This window comes from Oreochromis niloticus, linkage group LG12, assembly GCF_001858045.2.
Source record: "Oreochromis niloticus isolate F11D_XX linkage group LG12, O_niloticus_UMD_NMBU, whole genome shotgun sequence".
Classification (NCBI taxonomy): domain Eukaryota; kingdom Metazoa; phylum Chordata; class Actinopteri; order Cichliformes; family Cichlidae; genus Oreochromis; species Oreochromis niloticus.
The window spans coordinates 34,276,943-34,299,971 of NC_031977.2; the positions used below are offsets into that span (position 1 = coordinate 34,276,943).

Genomic DNA, 23,029 nt, shown 5'->3' on the forward strand with positions numbered 1-23,029 from the left:
ATTGTAGTGTTGAAAAGCTGTCTCATGGCTTTCAAAACAGACAAAAATTATTGTGGTCTTGAATAAAGAGGGGCAGAGAGCAAAGTTCATGCACTTTGGGCTCAATCAACCTTCCTCGGGTCATTATTATGTTAAAATACACCTGTGTAAGCATCCTAAATCATGGTTCAGGGTCCAGCAGTCTTGTTTGTACTAACTGAGATGCACTAGATTCAGACTTTTTCCTAAGTCTACAAGTCTTCTCCCCATGCAGAAGTGATTAATTAAGATTTATGAGGTAAATATCTCAAACACGAGGGAGTGCGCCGTCTGAGAAGAGAGTAAGAGGAAACAATGTAAAAAGTTTTAATGTTCCTGTCCCTTTAGTATCTGTTTATACAGGATAATTGTTACAGATTTTGTACATTGCTGAGTACAAATGCTAATGTGAACAGAAGCCTTACCCAGTCCAGTTCAGGTTGGACCCAGTCAGTCTGTACCTGGCCTCATAAATTTCAGTCAGAGCCTAATCACTCAGACTTTATTCTGGCATATTTATGTTTAACTCATTTGTGTCTTGGCACAGTCTTCATCAAGGTGTTAGCAGATTTCAAGAATAAAGAGTTTCATAGGTTAAGCACAAACACACCATGAGAATAAAGTCATTTCACTTCTTATTTAAAACCCTATATATGCACATGCCTTCCAAAGAGCCTCTTCAACAAAAACTCATTTGAATCCAGGGAGCACTCCTGCTGAAAGTATTCTTCTTAAGGTTTTCTTCTTTCTTTAAGTCTTTCAATTTGATTTTTTTTCTTTTATTTACTCCACTTAGGTTTGATTTTGGTAATATTGCTGTGTTCATGTTGCCTTCCTTTTGCTTGAAGACCTAAATTGTAATAGCAGTCACACTGTACGGTATATTTCTGACAATCTCAGGATTTTGTCTCAAGTTAACTTTGATTGTTAGAACGTTACAGCAGCCAAAAAGAAAGACAACTAAATAAAAAAACTGGGGGCATTTTCTCCCATTCCCCTTTGCAGAATTTCTCAAGATCCATCAGGTTGAGTGGGGAGCATCAGCAACCAATTTCAGATCTCTTTAGAGGTGTTTAGTTGGGTTCAAGTCTGGGCTCTGGCTGGTGCACTCCTTTGTTACTTTGGCTTTGTGCTTAGGGCTGTTGTCCTGTTGGAAGATGAACTTTCACCTCAGTCCAAGCTCTGGAGTGCTCTGGACTAGATTATCATCAAGGATGTCTATGCACATTGCTGCATTCTTATTTCCTCTCGACCCTGACTAGTCTCCCATTTCCTGCTGCTAAAAAAAACTTCACCACCGTAGTTCACTGTAGGCATGGTATATACCAGATGATGAGCAGTTTCCTCCAGCCATGATGACAAAGCCAGCCTGACAAAGGCCCTTCTACTCTGATCCTTTAGATTGGCCAGGCAGCCAGCTCTAGGAAGAGTCCTTGTGGTTCCGAACTTCTTACATTAATGGATGATGGAGGCCACTGTGCTTATTGAGACCTGCAGATTTTTTTTGTACCTTTTCCCAGATCTGTGCCGCAATACAGTCCTGTCTTATGGGTCTTAAGACAGCTCCTTTGGTTGTGCATGGCTTGGTTTATTATGGTCTGACATGCACTGTCAATTATCGGATGTTACAGGCGTGCCTTTACAAATCAATTCCAATCAACTGAATTTACCGCAGATGGACTGAAATGAAGTTGCAGAACCATCTGACAGATGATTATTGGAAACAGGATGCACCTGTTCTCAGGTCTGAGTGTCATTGCAAAGGCTGTGAGTACTCATATACATATTATATTTTTGTTTTTTTAGTATGTTTTTTATCATTTATAAGAATTTCAAGCAAACTTTTTTCACATTAAGCGATTTGTGTGTGTAATTTTGAGTTGAAAAATCAATTTTATCCATTTTGGAATAATCCTGTGGAACAAGTGAAGCCCTGTGAATACCTGAGATAATTCACCTGATTTAGTCTGACTACAGTCTCATAACTTCCTTGTACACTATCCTGTGCACTGTTATTGCTGCCTTAATGTCGACGATCTATCATGAAATAACGGCAGGACCAGATGTTTATATTATACAAAATAGTGGTAATTATGGGTGCCTGGTTATATTTTAACCAATCTTGAAAGTATTTAGAATTGGCAGGAGAGTCTAGGGTTCTTCCCCCAGGAAAAAAAAGGTATTTAAAACTGCATTTTCACACCAACTAATCTCTTGGATTACCTCAAGAAAATGCATGCTTCACAGACTAGTTAAACTAAAGTTGCTGCAGAGACCAAGAATGCCTCATGAACAGCATGCAATTAGTGGATCAAGGCAGGAAATCATTTTTGAAATTATATTCAGAAAAACATTATATCGCCTAAAAATGGTCTTCATGGCTTTTAGTAAATCCTGACGCAATTTGACACATTTGTTATTCATCTGGCGTTTAGGGCACGTTACTGTGGCGGCAAGGCCACCCTGCCGCCTTTAGCTTAGTTGGAGGTTCCTGGCTTGACTCACTTATATGCTTAAATGTTAACAGACTTAATACAGTGGAACTCCATCGTGTCATAAGCAGTGTGTGGTTAGAAAGGCTGGTTCTCATTAGCTCATGGAGTGGAATCAATATCGTGTGTGTACTTTTATGCACACACATTTGCACATGCAGATGTGTTTGTGTCTGTATCTGTGTTTCACGTGAGATCAACAAGTAGGGACTTCCCCTCTTTGGATCTAATCCCCGGCTGCACTGGTCAGATTAATGTGCACTGGGAGCAAGAGTTGACAATTAGAAAAGTGCTTGCTCACTTCAAACCTTCAAAGAGAAGCCTGCTGTGACAGACACGCACCGCAAATGTCAACATTTCAAATGGGGATCCTGGAGATGTGAAATGTTGAAACGTCTCCGAAGACAAGTTGTAATAATGCATAGCATACTTGCTTTGAACAGGAAGGTAATGGCTTCATGTCTGCAAATCACGCTGTGGTAGATTTGCTAAGATCAAACTAATCTCCAAACATTTAAGGAGGAAATTGTGCCCCACCCAGTGGCTTTGAAGTCTGATTTCTTGTCAAAAGATTGACAGTTTACTAAGAACAAGTAAACTAAGTAGAGAACATGTGTGCTTGAGCAAAGTGACCCTCTTCATCATTCTAAAGGCAAGCAATATTTTATTTTACTAGATGCTGTCAGCACACAGTAGCTGCTACTGCTTGCTTGTATTTTTTATCTAATAGGAGTTAAATGTAAGATATGGAATCTAGTGTCTAAATCAAAATCTTGGCATGCCTTTCTACTGTCAAAATTAAGTTGTTTTTAAGCTGGCATGCCTTTCCATTTAGACTGGCAAAGCTATCCAGGGTGTACCCCTCCTCTTGCCCTGTGACAGCTGGGATATGCTCTAGCCCAACTATGATCCTGAATGGATAAGCGGAAGAGAATTAATGGATGGATGCCTTTCTATCAAAGCTCAAGAAATTAATCAAATCAGTTATAGTGCTTGTGTCATGTTAGGGTTTTAGGTAGCAGCCTGTTCTGTGGGGACTTGCTACATTTCAGAGATTCAATTCAAAGATTCAGTGGATAAAAAGAACGTGTTTAAAATGAAATATGATAACTATTGATTGAACTGTAATGTAATTTCAGGCATGTGGGATTCTTTCATTATAGGAGAATATCAATTCTGTCCAACCTTTCAAGACTTTCATCTTTAGGAGCAAAATCTGGTCCACATGTGTTCTGAAACATATTAGTATTTAGACATTACACAGTTTTCCATTTTTCTGAAAGTCTTGTTCTTCTGTAGCAAAGTCTTTGTTGGTGCCGATTCTCGACCTGGAGAATGTTGAGAATTTTGGGGGGGTTTTTGTCCCAGAAACACAATGTAACCTAACATGTGAGTTGAAATTAAAGCTTGGTGTTTGGATTGTGGTAAACAATATCAAGCTGAAGCTTTCTAAGCATTTACTATGTGGCTTCCTGTATCAGAGGATGCAAGATGTTGAGGAAATGACTTTGAGATTCAGTAATTTTTACAGCTTTATGTGGTTGGTCACGGTTTTGAGTTATGTGGCCTTTGGAAATCCTGCACCAGCAAGATTCGGACACGAGGGCACATGAGGGCACTTCGTTGATCATAATGACATACCTGTAACATTTCCAAAATCTTGTTTTTACTTGTGTCAGAGATGCTGTGGCATTTATGTAGTTTGAGTCCATACAAGCCAACCCTTATACAGCACTGTTTCTAAAAAAAGGTTGAGATCCTCTGTAAAATAAAACTACGACTTTTTTATTCTTGAAAATGTATATACTTATTTTGAATTTCACAGCAATAGCACTGCAAGTCTTTGGAAACTGTTAAAATTGTTTATAATACTGTTGTGATATGCACAGCAAGAGTTTTCTCTTACACTTGCTCAGTGTATATAAAACTCAAGAAGCAGTATTTCTACACAACGAGTGAGCAACTTCACCACATTTGGACCATAGCAGACCTGTAGTCAGTAAAAAACGTGGGAAATAAAGACATTAAACCCCTTAGTCTCTCTTCATCTGACAAAAGCAAAACTAACCTTTGTCCAAGACAAAGAAGGAAGGAAAATAATTATGCCTCAGGGGATTTCTGCAAGAGTGTTTTCACAGCGGTCAGCTCCCTCAAAGCATCCCTTTTTCTGTTTTCTGTATTTACTACACCTGTGTTGGCTTTTAAAGTCTCTTGATTTTTTTTAATTTTAAACACAGATATTTAATACTTCATGCCATATAAACAACCCTTTTGACAACTTTTTTAACACTGTCTCATAAAAACATTGGATGTTGACTTTACTTCCTGTGTTGACTAGAACAGATAAACTATCAATCCTGGCAATGCATTTGCTTTGTTTCACTGCAACAGATCAAAGTAGGATGCATGTTTGCTTTACATTATTGAGGTCTTTGCTTTTAATTTGTGTAGTTTGAGTGGATTTGCATTAGAAAGTAAGAAACCAGGAAAGGGATAATGGACAGGTGTAACACATGTACACGTAAAACTGAATGGATCACTAAAAATGCTTAACCACAGGCTGTAAGACTTTTCTTTAGAAATTTGAGTTAAAGGTCACATCCTTTAACTCAAATTTCTCATCTTTCTGTGGATGAGAGTCTGCAAACGCTGTTGAAATCTAGGCTTAAATTTGGTGACATTTAATTTGATGTTAGAGAGCAGCTTTTGGTTCATAACGTTTGCGCCACATAGCAAAGACTAAATATTGTAAGAAGTATGAAGTAAATCTTCAGATACCAGCAGTCCTTATAGAAGCTGTTGGCCGCCCTTTAAATTCTACTAAGTGTTGCAGTGAAAGATTGGTATGTGTTTACTACTGCTGGATCATCGTCATGTGGTTACTGTAGCCAACATCTCTGCTTAAAATAGTGACTTTGTGAGCCAGGGCACTGCTGTATCTTCTACGCTGCAGATGCAGCTGACCAATGTAACATGTATTTGCCTCCACTCAAAAATCTGTTAAAACATCCGTCTCAAATAACAGGAAGGGAGTACACTCAAAAATAAAGTTGTTTGTGGCAGCCTTGTTCGAGCCTGCTTTAGAACTACGGGCACTGTGTAATTTCTGCATAGCTGCACTCTGAGTAACTATACAACATCTTAAACCACATTAGAGTTATTTGTCCCCGAGGTGATAATAAGTATTCGGACCCACTAAGATGAATTCCTGTTTCCAGCCAAATGATTCAAGAATCTTCATGTTTGCATCATTTGCTGTATGTCATCTTGGTTTAGGCCAGTTGTGGAGATGCAGTCATACTGTAGTTCATAGAAGCTCATAAAATGTGTTTAGTAGCTGTTACTCAGTTTCACATAACATGCAGAAAATCTTCTACTTTATTTTCCCCCTTTGCTGACTTTTCTTTTCTTTTTCTTTTTTTTTTGCATATTTGTCAAAGTGAAATGTTTCAGATTACCAAACAAATTAGAATATTAGACAAAGGTAACCAGAGTAAATACAAATACAGTTTTGAAATGATGATTTCACTTATTGAAGGAAAAATGCTATCTACACCTACCTGGCCCCATGTGCAGAAATAATTGCCCCCTAAACTCAATAACCGTTTGTGCCACCCACCTTGCAATGAGTCTTTCACTCTCAGTGGATGAATTTTCACCCACTCTTCTAAGCAGAATTTTTGTTTCATTCTGCCAAACTGCATGGTTTTCCATCATGAACATTTAGTTTAAGAATGTGCCAAAGCATCGAAAATCTGATTGTTTTTTTTGGACCATTCAGAGGCAGACCTGCTGGTGTGATCATCAAGATCATTGTACTGCTACATGACCTGAGTCCACCTGATTTTCAGTGCACACGCTGATGGCTGGTCATTACCCTTCAGGAGTTTCTGAGTTCGTGGTCTATCAATTATCAAGTTGTTCTGAAGCAGCAAGGCAGTCCCAGGTCATGACACTGTCACCACCATGTTTGACTATTGATATGATGCTCTTTAAATGAAATGCTCTTTCTTTTGTAACGGGACGCAAACCTTGCAAATTACTTTTTTTAACGTGAGCAGGTGGGTTTGGATAGTTTTGGCTTCTTATTCCACTAAACATGAATATTTTATGTTTCCTGATTCAGGCGTTTGTATTAACCAATGAGGTCATGTGAAGTCAGTGGCAATAGCTTTGATAGCTTTAGAAGGCATAAAAAAACAAAGGAAGCAATTAAATAGTTTGGAGAAAAGATATATAAAGAACGTTGTTTTGGCAGTGAAAGCAGTTTAGTTTAAAAATAAAATGTCACTGATTGGTTTATGAAATTTTCTTTATTTTAAGCCTGAGTGTTGTGTTTTTACTGCTGCTATGATTTTGTTGTTGTTGTTGTTGTTGTTGGTTCAAGAAATTACCATATTTGGGCAGGGAATGTTTTAGCTATTGCTAAAAAGATTTGTTAGCAAATACCAAGCAAATACAATAATATATCATATGATATAGTTTACCACACAGCAAGCCATATTATTGGTTAGATAATTCAACTGGAATTAATCGCCTTTTAAATCTTTAAAAGGCACCATCAGTGCAAACACAGTAGAGAAATCCAGTTTAAATGAGCTTTAAGCCTTAACAAAATCCAGACAGGTGAGTTTTGATAACATTCACCCTCTTGCAGATATCATGAAGAGGAAAACCGTCCATAGAACTCCTTTTCTGTTTGCAAATGTGTATTGCTGAAGGTAGACATTTTAACAAATGTCTTAACTTATGTGATGATGCGACATTATGATCCTCAGTGAGAGGAAGAAGAAGAAGCAAGACAGAATACATGTGTGTGAATGGGAGGGAGACAGGTGCAACAGTAAAGCTGCAAGGAGCAGAGGTAGTGAAGCAAGATGTGTTTAAATACCTGGGATTAACCATCCGAAGCAACAGACAGTGCACAAAATGAAGAAGAAGGTGCAGGCAGGGTGGAGTGAGTAGGATGATTTGTGACAGAAGGATAGCAGCAGGAGTGAAAGGGAAAGGTTTACAAGACTGTAGATCTGCTATGATGTATGGTTTGGAGCAGGTGGCACGGACAAAAAGACAGGAGGTGGAGCTGGAGGTGGCAGACAGACTTTCACTGGAAATAACCAGGATGGATTAGAAATGAGTTCCTCAGCTTAGGTTGAGTATTTTGTAGACAAAGTTCGAGACGAGGTTGAAATGGTGTAGAGAAGGGATGGTGGACATACTGGACAAAGGATGTTGAAGATGAAGGAGTTTGCAAAGAAAAGCGTCTGGACTTCTTTGAGTTGCTTGAAGACGTTTCACCTCTCATCCAAGAAGCTTCTTCAGTTCTAAGGTCAAATGGTGGGGAGTCCCAGATTTAAACCTAGTGGGAGTGTCCCCCCACAGAGGGACAAAAGGACCCCCTGATGATCCTCTAATCGCCTGAGCCAAGGTGTGAAATTGGGTGTGGGTCCCAATCAGCCAGGGTTTCGGGTGAGCTCATTGTGAAACCTGGCCCCACCTTATCATGCGAATTCCTGAGGTCAGATGGCCCAGGATGTGAGTGGGCGTTAAGGCGTCTGGGGAGGGAACTCAAAACTGGATTATAGATGGCAGACAGTTGGTGTCGTAAACCACCGCCTCTGTTTAAAGATGGTCGCTCACAGTGGACATAGATGGCTTCTTTCCTTTGACTACAATGACCTGGATGACTGAGAACCTTCACAGACAGATGTTGAAGATGGAGCTGCCAGGCACGAGGAAAGAGGAAGACCAAAGAGAAGATTCATGGATGTAGTGAAGGAGGCTGGTGTGACAGAAGAGCATGCTAGGGAGAGGTGGAGGTGGAGGCATCCACTGCGGCAGAAGAAAAAAAAACTAAGTAACTACTGGCCGTCTCAGCGTGTTGTTAGAGCCTGGCTGATGTTGACTGGCCAATCACATGCATTTGCATTTGTGTTTAGATATTGTTTGAAATGCATTCAAATTTGAAATGTGAGGTTTTTCGATTGTTTCTTCTTTTCCCCTAGGAAATAATGCTTGGGCTAATTTAGACGTGCTGTCATCACATAGTTTGTGTGTGTGGCTTCAACCCCATTGTTTACACTGAAAACTGTCTTCATCACATGTGGCAGAGCTGAGAAAGCGGTGTTCACAGAAAGTTACTGAGTAGTTTGTGAAACATATTGCTAGAAAGTTCAGCCCCAGTAATCCATTGTCATTCAGGTTCTCCTGGTCCTTTCTTAGCATATCTCTTTCAGTGAAAACAACTTTGTTCTTTCACAGCACTAAATCAGTTGTTACAGATGGTACAGCGTGTAGCACAGTTGACAACATTGCTTGCACGGCCTGTTTTCACACAGATGTATAAGAAATCAAATCCTCAGCACGGCTACAGTTACCTGAAGGTCTTCACCTTTGTTCCGCCAAGAAAACACAGCAGCTTACATTCTGAGCAGCTCCCCACCGAAAAACAAAGACAAGAAAACCTCAATTTTTGTATGTCAGGCATTCACGAACAGATTCTCAAGGACTCAGATATTCATAAATGCTTGCTTTACAAATCTCACAAGCTGTTGGTAATTTCATGCACCTGCACAAGCAGATCTCTGGAAGTAAGTCAGGAAGTTCTTCTTTTTGGTGTGTTCATCTTTTGTAATAACAATAATAATCCTGTCAAGAAAATACAGTTTTCATGTGATCCACTCTATATCACGAAATCACAAGGAGATACAATTTATAGAAACAAAACCATTTTAGAATAGATTCTCGGTTTTCCTGGCCCCTAATGCACGAGATCTTAAAGATGATTAGTAGAGATTTGAGATAATAGAAGTTCGTGTATTTACTAGAACTTATTAAAGGGTTTTCTCTTTATTTACTGTATTTTGTACCCTTGAATAAAATAAAATGGGGGGGTGCCTTCAACATCATGACTCTTAACAACGAATATGCTCGTATTATGCTCAAGTTTTGAATCACATCCTCAGTATATTTGATCTGAACTTCATGACTGTTTTGCTAGTTGTGGTATACCACAGTTTGTACCCTGCAGTCTTTGGTACAGATGATAAAGGTCTTGTTTTAATAAGGGAGGGTCTCAAAATAATACTGTTTCCTAAAGAGGCCCAGAGCATAGAAAAGACCTGTGTTTGCAAAGCAACTTCTGGTTTGAAGAACACTGAGAGATTTTCTTAACGTCTGTGCCAAAGATGGGCATGTGGTCAGAAGTGGAGGCCTGAATTGACCTGGAAAAATGAGATTTCTTGAAGGATGGATAGAGTTGTAAATGTCACTGTTAGAGTTAAAACCCCCAAAAGAAGTTACAAAAATAAAAATCAGTTGGGGTGTGGGGGTACTCCTGCAGTTGTAGTAAGATCTGATTGTATATGGGTTTATGAGAAACTATCCTCTGGCTTTCTTGCTATTTAGCCTGAGAAAACTCTTTTTGTTGACTCACTTGCTAGTTTAAAAATTAATGTATATGTTTTCTTTGTAAATCATAGTTCCCATTAGAGTGAAAATGGACGATAAAGCAGGGTATGCTTTTTGTTTCTCAGTCAGATCTGCCCCTCACTCATTCAATCCAGTTTTCAAACACCTAAATGTGGACCTCGAGTTTTCACAGCTGGACCATGCTTTCCAGTGATGTCACAATGTCTTCATCAACTATATTCGATACAGATGTTGCATAAACGATGATGCTGCAGTTTAAAATATAAAAAGCATTGGTCATTATAGATGTGGAATCTTGAATTTAGTAGTTATTGCTGAAGCAAACAGTCATAAACTGAGGATTTTTGCAAATTTACACCCTGTTTGCACCGAGACTTAAAGAATATTAGATGTAGTAGATCTAAAGTAGGAAGGCTTGAACAAATTGTCTTTTCCTATACATGGACGGTTGTGTCAGCCAACCAGGTTTAGCCATAGAATTTGCACAATAAAAGATTATCTCTACATAAATAGGATTAAAGTAGCCACAAAGTTAATGACACCATCGCTCTTTTAGACAGTCATTTGCAAACTTGCTAGTGGACAAGCAGCTTTGTTGCACTGCTCTCACATATATTTTAGGCTAAACTTGTATTCTTCTTCCCACTGGTAATTTAAAAGCCAGTGGAATGTGGAAAATGATTGTAGGAGTGGAGGGGAGGGAAAAGATATGCCTCGCATGGTCACTTTGGTGTCTGAAATCCGTAGCTGAGATGGCGTTTGACTGATTTGTGTTGCGACCACATGTGCCAGACCCGCCTGCTATTCTCAACCCGTAATTCCTCTCTGAATTCAGGCATGCGACTAATTTACTGTAGGGCCAGGATTTTTTCTCCTCTCGGGAGTAGAAACTTTACCCCGTTTCTGTTACAGGGCACTGCACCGAGCGCTGTAAGTGATGCCACCTGTCAGGCTGACAGCTTATTCTCCATATGGGGAAGGCCTTTATCAGCTGCAGTTGTGGGGAACAGGAAAATGTATGCCACCTGCCAAATATTTCAAACCTTTTACTTGTCTTTAGCAGGCTGCAGAGTAATTCTAAAACTTTACTGTCTTTCTGTCTATTAATTTAACAGTGACGTTTTGGCCATCATAAAGTAGCAGCGGCAGTAAAAGCAAGCCTTTTCTTTAAACTTAACTCCTTCCTGGTACATCGTGGTGCATAGCAGATGGTTCACTGATGTCAATTTTGCAAAAGAACGCGGCTTGTTCAGAATAGGCCTGCATTTACTGCTGACACACGCTCCCTTCTGAGTTCCAGATTAGAAACTAAACTGATATATTAGGTTTTCTACAGTGTTTTCATTGAGTTGTGTCTAGTGCAGTGGCTCCAGTCGATGTGAACTGATGCAGTCAGAGGAAAAACTGCAGAGCTGCACCGTGGGCCCAACTGAGGAGGTTTTAATAGAATTTCTAAAACATCAATTGCGAAAAGCAGGATAGCATTTTCTGATTTCGAGTGCCCTGTAATTTGAAGTGTGTGGGTTCAAGCCACTTATTTTGTGGTGATGGCTTTACTGGCGGGTTCTCCAAAAAGACAGAGGCCAATGCAGCCAAGGGTTGAGCTAGCTGCCTTGCCTTTCCTTGCTTTCCTTGCTGACTGACTGAGCCGCTTCCTCTTTGGTATTTGGCCATAGTTGTTCTGCCCGTACGGCTAACCTCAGTGGGTGTAGCTGTCCACTGTTGGGTGTTTAGAAAGCTCAATAGCAGGACACCTGTTTCTGGATTTATTTACTTCATTTCTTGCACAAACAGTCATGTAATCTGTTTATATGGATGCATTTGAAGAGCAAATAAAGTAAACACGTGTTTTGTTTTGTTTTTTTTTCCAGAAATGATGTCTAAACCAGAATTAGATATCCTGTATTTTAACATCCATCTACAATCTCATGCATGTGCAGGAAAATATATCCAAACATACTGTGCATTATACATAATTTATCCTGGACTTTAGGTCACATGACTTCCAAAAACTTTATTCTGTTTTTTTGTGTACTTTCGGACATTTTTATGGCCTTTAGCAACAAAAGCATGTGCACATTCACTCTGTGATGACCTAAAACTCTTTTAGCCCAGTGCTTATCATATAATCATTTAAAAAATATCTGTACCATTTTGTGTGGCCTCACCAGCCTTTGTGCAGTGCCTTAAGTGAATACAGATATAACATTAAACCGCAGTGTAGAGCTTGAAGTCCTTTTGAACAGTTCACTTGTGCATTTTTGCATCCGGTGCCAAGACATCTGTCTAGAGACACACCCTGTAATTATAAGCGAGAGAAAAAAAGAAATGTCTTTTGATTATTTCCAATCCTTATTGCATACATATACTGCAGGGTCTGTTAAGGCAATTACATCTTTTATCTGTAAATTTAAAGATTTTATTTTTCTATAAGGTAAGATAAGCCAATAACATGATAAGACGAAAATGGCGAGGTTTAGAATAGAAGTTGTTCCCATTAAAGCTGCTGAGCAGAAGTTAAAAGCTTTATTTATTTATTATTTTTGTAGTTATAGACCTGTTTTAAAAATCCCCTCTGCTGTGGGTTAATGCAGCAACATTCACTGGAGAGGGTGGCTGCAGTATATCAGTGGTCGAGGGTTGTGATGAAAGGGTATGTAAAAGACTTCTTCAACAGATTAGGGCTAGCAATGCACAAACAGTTCACAGCCCTCTGCTCTTGTACCTGCTCTTGTAGGACGCACACTCTAACACGTTTTAATCACTGCATGTATTAGATGTTTCTGTGTTGTAGTATTTTTGTAGCTCGTTACCTAAAGTCTCTTCAAAGTAGCTCTGATACACACTGAATTCAGCTGCTGGCTCGTAGAATGAATTCACAGTAATTTAAACCATCTAAGTATTTTTTGTGCTCTCAGTAGTTTAATCATAGGTGATGACTTCAACCCCAACCCCTGTGCTGTTCTGCGCAAATGTGGCAATTGTGACAGAAGATAATAATCATTCTGAGGGATGCACATCAAATCTATTTGAAGCTTTTCCAAAAAAAACCCAAAACATGCTTTCTGCCTGCTTTCAACATTAGGTCAGCATTAGAATTCAGTGCTAGGGTTTGGGTCGTCACTAATATCAATTATTCTTTACCAGAAGTGATTCGTCTGCAGGGAATACATGAAAAGATTAGCCAAAAACTAAAAATTTGATTAAAAATGTCTGATGTGAGTCATAATAACAAAATAGACAATAGAATAGAATAGAATAGAATAGCCCTTTATTGTCACTGTACATGTGCAACGAAAGTGTAGGTGCTTCACAACAACTGCTCTGGAATAAAATATAACTCGTAGACAGCAGGAATGAATAACAAACAGGAGAAATATATACAATCAAGAGGAATATATCCAAAACAACATGAATATATATAAAAATAAGAGAAAGGCACAGATTGGAGAACAAAATACTTGCAAAGTGCTCAGAGGTAATGCAAAGAAAAGAAAGGGTGGGGTTTGGGATGGGGGTTGTGTTTGTTAACAGTCCAAATGGCCCAGGGGAAAATGGTGTTTGTGAGTCTGGAGGTGTGAGACCTGATTGACCTAAGGCGCTGACCAGAAGGCAGCGGGTCAAACAGGTGGTGGGCGGGGTGCAAAGGGTCACCTGTGATGGCCCTGGTTTTCCTGAGACATTAGGATCTGGCGATGATCTCCAGGGGTGGCAGAGGGCAGCCAATGATCTTTTGGGCAGTGTTAATTACCCTCTAAGGCCTGCCTGTTTTCATTAGTGGCCCCTGCGTACCAAACACCCAGGGAGGAGGAGAGCACGCTCTCCATTCAGGAGCAGTAGAAGGCCAGCAGCAGCTTCTGGTCCAGGTTATTCTTCCGCAGGACACGGAGAAAGTGCAGCCACTGCTGGGCCTTCTTTATCAGGGCGATGATGTTGTGGGTCCAAGTGAGATCAGCGGAGATGTGGATGCCCAGAAACCTGAAGTTTGAGTCAGATTCCACCCGCTCTCAATTTATAATAAGAGGGTAGAGGACCTGTTTGTGCCTCCTGGAGTAAAAATACACAATGATTCATACTTTCTCCTGTATTTGCATGTTTTGTATTTGTGTTTTTCGTTCTCCTCACTGTCCTTGTCTCGGTCTACTGTTTTGCAATAAAATATATATTAGTATAATGTTTTGACTTAAACTCTTAAATCTAAAAAGTTCCAGCTAGAACATTCCTCTTATTTATATGCATAAAAGTAATAATCATCTTCGAATAATTTAGTTTTATCATTATCATTGAAAGACACAGCTGAGGTGGTTCAGACATCTCCTGGGCAAGGTGTTCATGGGGGGGGGGACTGGGCTTCTCTATTTAGGCTTCTGCTCCACAGCACAGCAGCATGAGTGACAGAGGGTGGATGGATGGGTGGATGAATGGATGGATGGCATTATTATCAGGCCAGTTCAGATTTGGTGAAGCCTTTTCAGAAGTAAAGCTGTTTGGAACGATTAGCATGTCATGCACATAGCCTGGTTTCTAAGATTATTGAATAAGTTGTTAGTGTTGCTTTCATTTTTTTTAAAGTCACTGCCATTAGTGCCTGCTAATGTAGGTTACTGACTGCTTTGACCTGGTTCATTGCCTACAGGCTCTTCAAGTAAGTGAACGCGGGCTCTGGATCACATATCCTACCTACAGGATGTGTAATTCGGGTAGATCCCCACAGATGCAACACACCTCAGCACATATGGTTTCTGCCATTGCATCTATTACACAAGCAGCCTGTGTGAAGTCACTTCCAAGTCAAATAAGCAATGAGCCCCCCCTTATCCTACTCCTGAACCCCTCCTTAAACCCTCTGACAAACACACATATGTTTCTCAAGGAATATCCAGAAAGGGGACAAGGGTAAAGCCAAAAAAAGGGCTCTCACCTCAAAACATTCCTGCAGTACAGGCCATGTTTTCCTTACCCCAACAAATTTACACAGTTGTTAGTGATGGCCCGGGATTCCTCCTAAAGCGTAGCCTACCAATAATAAACAGTATGGCAGCTGACACCGCAAGACACCTGCACGGCTCCCTGACACTGCAGGATTGTTCCCAGGGACTGGGGGCATGTGGGTATGGGCTGAAGGATGGGGGAAGTGGAGGCCATGAGGGCCTTCAGACAGGTTGGTGGTGTCAGTGCGTGCGTGTGTGTGTGTGTGTGTGTGTGTGTGTGTGTGTGTGTGTGTGTGTGTGTGTGTGTGTGTGTGTGTGTGTGTGATGGGGGGGCGGGGTTGGTGAATGTAGTAGTAAACAATCAGTTCTCTACACAGGTTTACTGATATTTTATTTATGAGCGATTGTGTACAACATGCAAAAGAAAATACATTTTGCTGTTTCACTATTTGAGACCATTACATTACAGCCTATTTTATTGCTCTGTTTTTTATTTTTAGTGGAACACTTGTTTTTTCAGTATGAATTCTTAGCTTTACCTATGCATTTCTTATTACCTAACACAACAAGTATGTAAAATACATGCAGAGCCAGCCCTGCATACAGTGAATTACAGTGCAGTCGCTAGTTTTAAAACTGTTCAGAACCGCTGAATGCCGAGTTGATTAATTCATTTCCACAGCATTTCTTTTATCCCGTCTTCCTTCTCTCTCCCCTACCGGTCGCGGCAGATGGCCCCGCCCCTCCCTGAGCCTGGTTCTGCCGGAGGTTTCTTCCTGTTAAAAGGGAGTTTTTCCTTCCCACTGTTCCCAAAGTGCTTGCTCATAGGGGGTCATATGATTGTTGGGTTTTTCTCTGTATGTATCATTGTAAGGTCTACCTTACAATATAAAGCACCTTGAGGCGACTGTTGTTTTGATTTGGTGCTATATAAATAAAATTGAATTGAAGTGAATTAATGTGCTTAGTCTTGTTTTATTTTGGGTTTTCTCAGATTTCACTCATTGACTGACCAAAAGAATGTTCACTTAAAATTTAATCATTGGGAATCATTAGATTAAAGAATATGTGGTACTTCAAAAGATAATAACACTCACCAGCCATTTAAACTATATTCAAATATTCAAATATTTGAATATAGTTTAAATAGTATATTCAAATGTTTTAATCAATGCAGTTGTATTTTTATAGCAGCGGTTCACAGAAACACTTGTTTTAAGGTGCTTCATATTGCAAGGTAAACACTATAACCCCAAAAATCACACCTTTGACCACATGCCTGATGACCCTCTGGACAGGAAAATACCCATTTAAGAGGAAGAGACCTCCATCAGACCTAGGTTCAAACTGGTTCTGGGTTGAAGTAAAAGAAAAGCATTAAAAGGTTATAAGTAACAAATAGGGCAAAACACAAACTATGGGAAATGGAACTTTTCTTCTCCAGCTGGGCACTTCTACTACTCACTTTCCAACTCTCTCGACCTTCTGATCCATAGTTGCCTCCATCTATCCTACAGATATATTTAAATGGCTTCTAAAATCCAAGCTTCAGTTTGTAGCCCTTGTTGCCTCTTAGCTCTATTTAGCTCTAATTTGGCATTTTTCTTTCTTTCTGTGTTGTATCCACCACACAGGCAAACATCTACAGTCACACACACATTCAGACGTCTCATGCTCCTCTGCAGGATGTCAGGTGGTCTGGCCATTGTGTCCCCACCTGTAGAACATTGTCAAAGCACAAAGGAGGACCTCCTGTCAGCTTCTGTTTGATGTGATTTGATTTTGTATAGCCCTCTCAAACTGTACATCCGTGGGGCTTTGAAAGAAAGGCCAACAGCGTGTGGAGTAATTTACATGTGTGTGTCAAGGAGGTACTGGGTTCCTCTCAATTTGTCACAAACCTCAAAATCCTCAAACGTGCTTACTTTTGTATGGAAATGCTTATATTTTGACTTTTTTAAGGTTGCATAGAACTTGAGATGGTTTATTGCGTTTCGTGGATCAAGATTCAAAAATATATTAACTATATGTTATATTAGGGACACAGGTAAAACTTCACTCGGGTACAAATTAAAAAAAGAGTTTCAAACTGAATATTGAGTATCACAAAAGGCTAGAATCTCTACCTGGGACAAGTTCAGCGCTCAGCTTCTCAGGCATTAAACAGACTGATGTTTGCCATAAAGTGGGGCCCCTTACTCGCCGCCCTGTGAGGTCACAGCACCTGTTCTTGGTAATTGCTGGCAGGTGATGTAAGGCCGCCACTTGTTTTCCATGGTGTAAGGTGGAGGTCCCCCTGCTCCCTCCTACAAGGTGGCTGGAAACTCATGTTGCTTGTTTGGAGCAAATAATAGAGTCTGACTCGTTTGTTCTGCCTTCCCTGCGACCTCTGAGTGAAATGACCCTTTACCTACCTAATTCTAGTTCTTTTAGTTGGTGTCTGCTGGGGAAAACCTTATCCTTATTTTAACAGAAATATGCAATGGCTTGTTTTTGATGGATGGACCAGATTGGTTTGATGTAATTTTCCATTCTAATTTTCCAGAAGCCTGTCAAAGACTATTTTCTTAAGAAATTATACTACAAAAAATAAACTTTTACAGAAAGAGAAATGCTAAGTAAACAAAACATTTAAAATACTGTTGCATTTGTTGGTAATTCTAAAATTTTAGTCAACAGTGTAACTACTAGAGTCTTAAAATACAGTGACTCAACGCAAAATAAGGTCAACAGTACAGAAACTCAAGAGGTCTTAATATCAGTCAAGCTTTGAATAAAACACCAGAGCCTAAGAAAAAAAAGGATTTGTCCTGTCATCATTTTTCCATCAGATACTTTAAGCAAGTGTCCTGACCAACCATTATTTTTTTGTACATTATGGGATTTTTGATTTTATTTCCAAACACGATTATTTGCATAATCTGGTCCAGTTGGTGAAAACCATAAGCAGAGCCAAAAACCAAGAAAATCTTTTAACATATTTTGACATACTAATAATACAAATGGGAAGTTGTCTTTGCAAAATCTGTATAAGAATAAATTATTTTTGGCAAATGGGATTATATGCTCATTTCAGCAGTCAGACCCTTATGTTCTCCATCTCTTGTAGAAAAGTCTCATTGGCAGCTAACAGTGTTAGTCCAGCTTCTCTAGACTAACACTAAAGTGAAGCAGAACCTGATCAAATGAATTGTAAATTGGGGAACTTCCCCCACGTGTTACATTGACGATATTGTGTATATGTCCAATAACTACCATGATTATGTCCAAAGTAAAATTCCAAGTGGATAAAGTATTACACAACCAAAGGATCCCCACACTTTACAATCACAAAAAATCAAAAAATACATGAAAAAAAAAATTATATGAGAACATCTTGTTAAGGAAAAAAAAAGTGCCATGTCTTGCATTTTGATCCAATTCACATGATGGTACACACAATTCGTATTGTTAATATCCGTGATATAACCTTGTTGCAGTTACGTCCACTCAGATTGACATGACCTGAACACATCTAAGAACTGAAGGCTGTGTAGAAATTAGATGTTTTAACTGTTACAGTGTGAAACCGAGGACACTGAAAATTGTGGACTTTATTTTTTGTTTGTTTGCACACCAAAGACGAGCTAAACTGTTATTGTTTTAATCAGAATTTCTGACCATCTTTGTCTTTGCTGGGTCCACCTGATGATGTCTTTTCAAGGCTGGCTGCAGGAGGACAGAAGCCAGTAGATAGGGTATATGGCTCAGTCCTCCAGCCAGCTGTGAACCTGATAGCATCTGTTTTAAACGTTTGAGAGGTGGAGAGAAAGCAGCCCTCTTTTCGTCTGAGCTCTGGAGTGCTAGTTATCTCATGCCTTTTTAGTAAAGGGATCCACAGATGGCCCGTGTTCTGACAGCTATACAAATGTGATATCACTAGCTGAGGTATTCCACAAGGATCCTCTTACTGTGTTACTGTAGGCCGAGAAGTGGGACTCATTCATGCTCAGAGTAAACAAAACAAGTCGGCCACAAAAAGACTTCTCCTATCTCAAGACGAGGCAGAAAAGACAGAAAGAAAAGCTGCTTTTTTATCTTTGTGAAGGCAGACAAAACAACCTCTTCACACCTGAGTGTGTCTCCTGTTCAGTTCTTTCCACGCATTGTCATCCTGTGTTATCGAAACCATCGAATCGACATGAAAAGATCATTTCATGTTCGGCTGTCGCCTGAGGGGGTTTGGACAACTTGGCTTTCATTTGCTTTGTCTGACTCCAGTGACAGAACCATTCGTCATCATTTTTTTCTCAGGTCGTGTCTAGTTTGAACTCATTTCAAAGACCTGGCCTCTGATGAGCAGTCATGAAGCTGTCCTTAGAAGTATGTGCTTTGTTGGCAATGAAGAATCCAAACCTGTTCATTGTGTTTTAATCAGATCGTGTTTGAGTTATAGGTGGCCCAAGGGTCGCCTGCACATCCTGTGTTATTTCATATTCTAAGCTAAACAGGCATTAAGCTTATATTTTGCTCCCAGTTTTGGTGGTCTCTGTCAAGGCCTGCACTGTTTTGTTACATAAATAAATGTAATGTACTGGCAACCCTGCTATTAGACGTCTACTGTAAAGGCTGATTGCCCGTGTGCCTCTTTTGGATAGGACCTCTCTTGAGTTGTTGATTTATGCCTGTCTGGGTACGTTTTCGATTGTTTCAGACCAAGTCCAAAGACTTTAAACATCAAGGCACGGGTCTGTCATTTTCATGTAATTTTACTAGATTGACTTGGTCTGAAATCACAACTTTGCTTCAAAGAGCTTACAATCTGCACAACACATGACACCCTGTGTCCTTAAACCCTCAAATCTGGATAAGGGAAAAAAAAACGAGAAACCTCAAGTGGAACAACGGGAGAGGGTTCCCTCTACGGGATCGGTTTTTTCTGACTTGACTCTCCCTCCCTTTCCACCAAAGAGTCCTTATATGACACACAACATCAAGTTTTAACTAAGCACTTCATTTTTTATGTCATTTTAAAGTACATTCTTCCCCCAGCTGTAGGTGTTTTGGAACGGAACTCAGACTTTAGTTACTGTAAGTGGAAGGACTCAGTCCGTGTCCCACGCTAGTATCTGAGCAGGATATTTTGTAGACATCCCACTTCTGCAAGCGAGGCCTATTGAAGTATAACATAAGTTGGACTCATTGCTGATTTGAACCCAATTCAAAGTAAAACATGACCCTTTATATTTCAAAGTGGGAGGATTTGTAACAGATCCCTTCTATCTTTCCACAAGTGACATTGTCCTCACTGGCCGTTACTCAGGAGAGGTTTGATGGTCATGATTATTTACACAGAGGGTTTCCTTCTTTTTCTCTCTTTTTACAGTCGGTCATTTTCATAAGGGATCATAATACTCTTGGACAGGAAGTATCTGGCTATATAGACTACGCCCACAGACTCAAGACCCAAGATTTTGAACCATATTTCAGTGGAAAGAAGAGGCTCATGCCAGCACGCTCGGATTTATGGTAAGTCTCCTTCCATTGTAACATGTCGACATTGGTTTAAGAAGCCTTTACTCAGGTGGGATTTGACAAAATTTGAAGGGTAAGGAAATCTTATTATCCAAGAATAAAAATTCACATTGTCGTGAGACACCAATATAGGTTTGGAAGGAGCTCTTTAAAAAGCACAGTATGGTTGATATATACAGAGCTAGCTTCTGTGAGCTGAAAACGTAGAATAAATAAAGACTAATAAAGTAGAGCTGCCAAAGTGCAGAACTTCTCTGACTGACGCAGACGTGTCTCGATTTAAACAGACTGAGATCATGAGATTATTTTTAATATATAGAAGATAACTGTAAAACAAACTGAAGACAATCCAGTTTCTTCAGTGTGACGGTGTTTCAGATTGCTCTTTAAGTCAGGAGGGGGGGGTTGTTGGCCTGGACACAATAAATTCATCAATTTCAGATGTCCCGAATGATTCTGTGGAACAGTACGAGGGCGAATCCAGGCATTTTAATTTCATAACCTGCTATCTGCTAAAATGAACCAGTCTAACTCTGACCCTTGCTTTGCAGTTTTTGCCATAAAATTATGTCATCACCAGGATTTAAACAGGTTCCTTTCAGGTCTTCCTCTTTGTATGTAATTCTGTTTGCCACTGTGCCAAATCTCCCAGAAGAATTTGTTGGAGAAGGCAAAGGTAGGGTGACGAAAACAGAGGAAATGGAAATGGAGAGAAAGCATCAGATTAAAGTTGGGGTCCTTGAGTTGAATTCAAAACCAGCTGTCAGTACTGTGGCATCTCTGTAAGGTTTAAGGGTTTCATTAAGGGTTAAGGGATGGGAACATTTTACTAACCCACAGTGACTTTCTGTGCTTTTATTTATCAACACATTTATTTTATTTAACACATTTTCAGTCATACATGTGTACTGTATGTTTGACAATTCTAGGGTCAGCACCGGTCACACAATTCCAGAACAAGCCATATATGAACTGCTGACCTTACAGGTGTAAGCTAAAATCTCCACTCTACTACTCAGCAGTGCAGGTGACATCTTTATAATTCCTGGTCTATCAGGATAGCTGTTTACACAGAGAGCTGTCAGCAGATTACCAGAGCCAAAACCATTCCCACATTCCACATATTCATGCAGACTAACACCTTACCAACATTTCAGATACGTGCGAGAAATCCCAAAAGGACAAACACAACTGGACAGGGGTGAGAATGAGAGCATAATACGTGGTTTTATTCAGAGTTCAGCCAAACGGCACACAGCCTGTTTGACCTCGGTGACAGAACAAGGTCTGCAACATCCTAATGTAGATAGCTTTGTTTTTCACGCTGTGAATGTCATTTTTCTACTTTCAACATTTTTATAAACAGCTTGAACTTTTGCTTTCCATCTTCATGTGTGAACCCCACCAACAAAGCTGCATCACTGAGGACAACATATTATAATCATGAAGTTTTTGTCTTGTTTATGTGCTTACAAAGAAATACTGAGTATTTTAATAAAAAGTTTGGAATTTGTGAACGGTATCTGTAGTTTGTTGCAACCAAAAACTGCTTCATAAGCACAATGTCCAACAACAATATTCAAAATGCAAAATGGCAATCTTAGAGAAAACTGCTATTGTTCCAGCAGTCAGAAGACAAGAATGACAGTTGGGGTTTTATTTTTGGAAGTGGTTTCCTCTTCCTTTTGAAACCAAAGTGTCAGACATGTGAAGCTTTGTTGTTTTATTTATCCATTTCTCACCACGTGTTCCGACACACAGCTCCGCTTGTGGCCTTGAACTCGACCTCCTCTCTGGTGAGTAGAAGCCCTAACAAGCTCTAGGTGTGAGTCATTGGGCGAGCATGCCTGGAGGTAAAACCTACTCTCTAATGATGCTTTTATGACACCCCTCACCACCCCCACCACCACCATCGACCCCCACCCCCATCTGACTTCCCGCTTACTCTCTCCGACTCATTTTTCAGTCACTAAAACTTCATCAGATTTACACGTCTCCTTGTCTTTATTTAACTTCTCTAAACTTGCCTTCCATGCTTTGCTACCGCTCCCCTTTTCTCCCCTCATATGTCATCTTCCACCCCCCCTTTTTTTCATCTCTGTCGGGAACAATAACACCCAGTGTGGTTGCCGCTAAGAGGGAGCAGATGCTGGAGCTGCTGCCCACTCAGTGCACTAAACCTCCCACCGCAGGACTCTGAATCCTGTCCCTCCTCCTCCTCCATAGCCACAAAGAACACAGGGCAGCGACACCAGCGCCAGCTCTGGCCTCCACCTCCCATCTCCAGCAAGGAAGGGTGGATAGGTTCACGTACACAGCCTTATGGGGGTGTAGCAGTAGCAGTACTGTCCTCTTGGACTAAAATATGAGGATTTAAAGTTATAAAATACTAGAGAAAAAACATCATCGTTGAAATCCAAATGTGTTAAATGTACAGTTTCTCTGTTCCACAAGTTTGATATGGAAAATATTTCTAACTTTCCAACTTTGTGTAACAGGTGCCTGTGCTGTTTGGAAAAAAAGAAAGAAAAGGATATTCAAGACTAAACACATACGACTTCCCCTCTGAGTAATAATAATAAAGGAGAAGATTTGTCATCTCTTATATCTTACTACAACCTTTAGTTCCTATTTAAAACCACA

At 40.0% G+C, this 23,029-nt stretch overlaps 1 protein-coding gene across 1 annotated transcript in view; it reads left to right on the forward strand.

The window, feature by feature from the left end:
- The window catches only part of cfap299 (cilia and flagella associated protein 299), an 80,052-nt gene that overhangs the window by 43,048 nt on the left and 13,975 nt on the right, over window positions 1-23,029 (forward strand). The window contains exon 4 of the mRNA XM_005451509.4: window positions 20,238-20,380. Within this exon, the coding sequence (XP_005451566.1) occupies window positions 20,238-20,380 (143 nt within the window). The remainder of the gene's footprint in view (window positions 1-20,237; window positions 20,381-23,029) is intronic.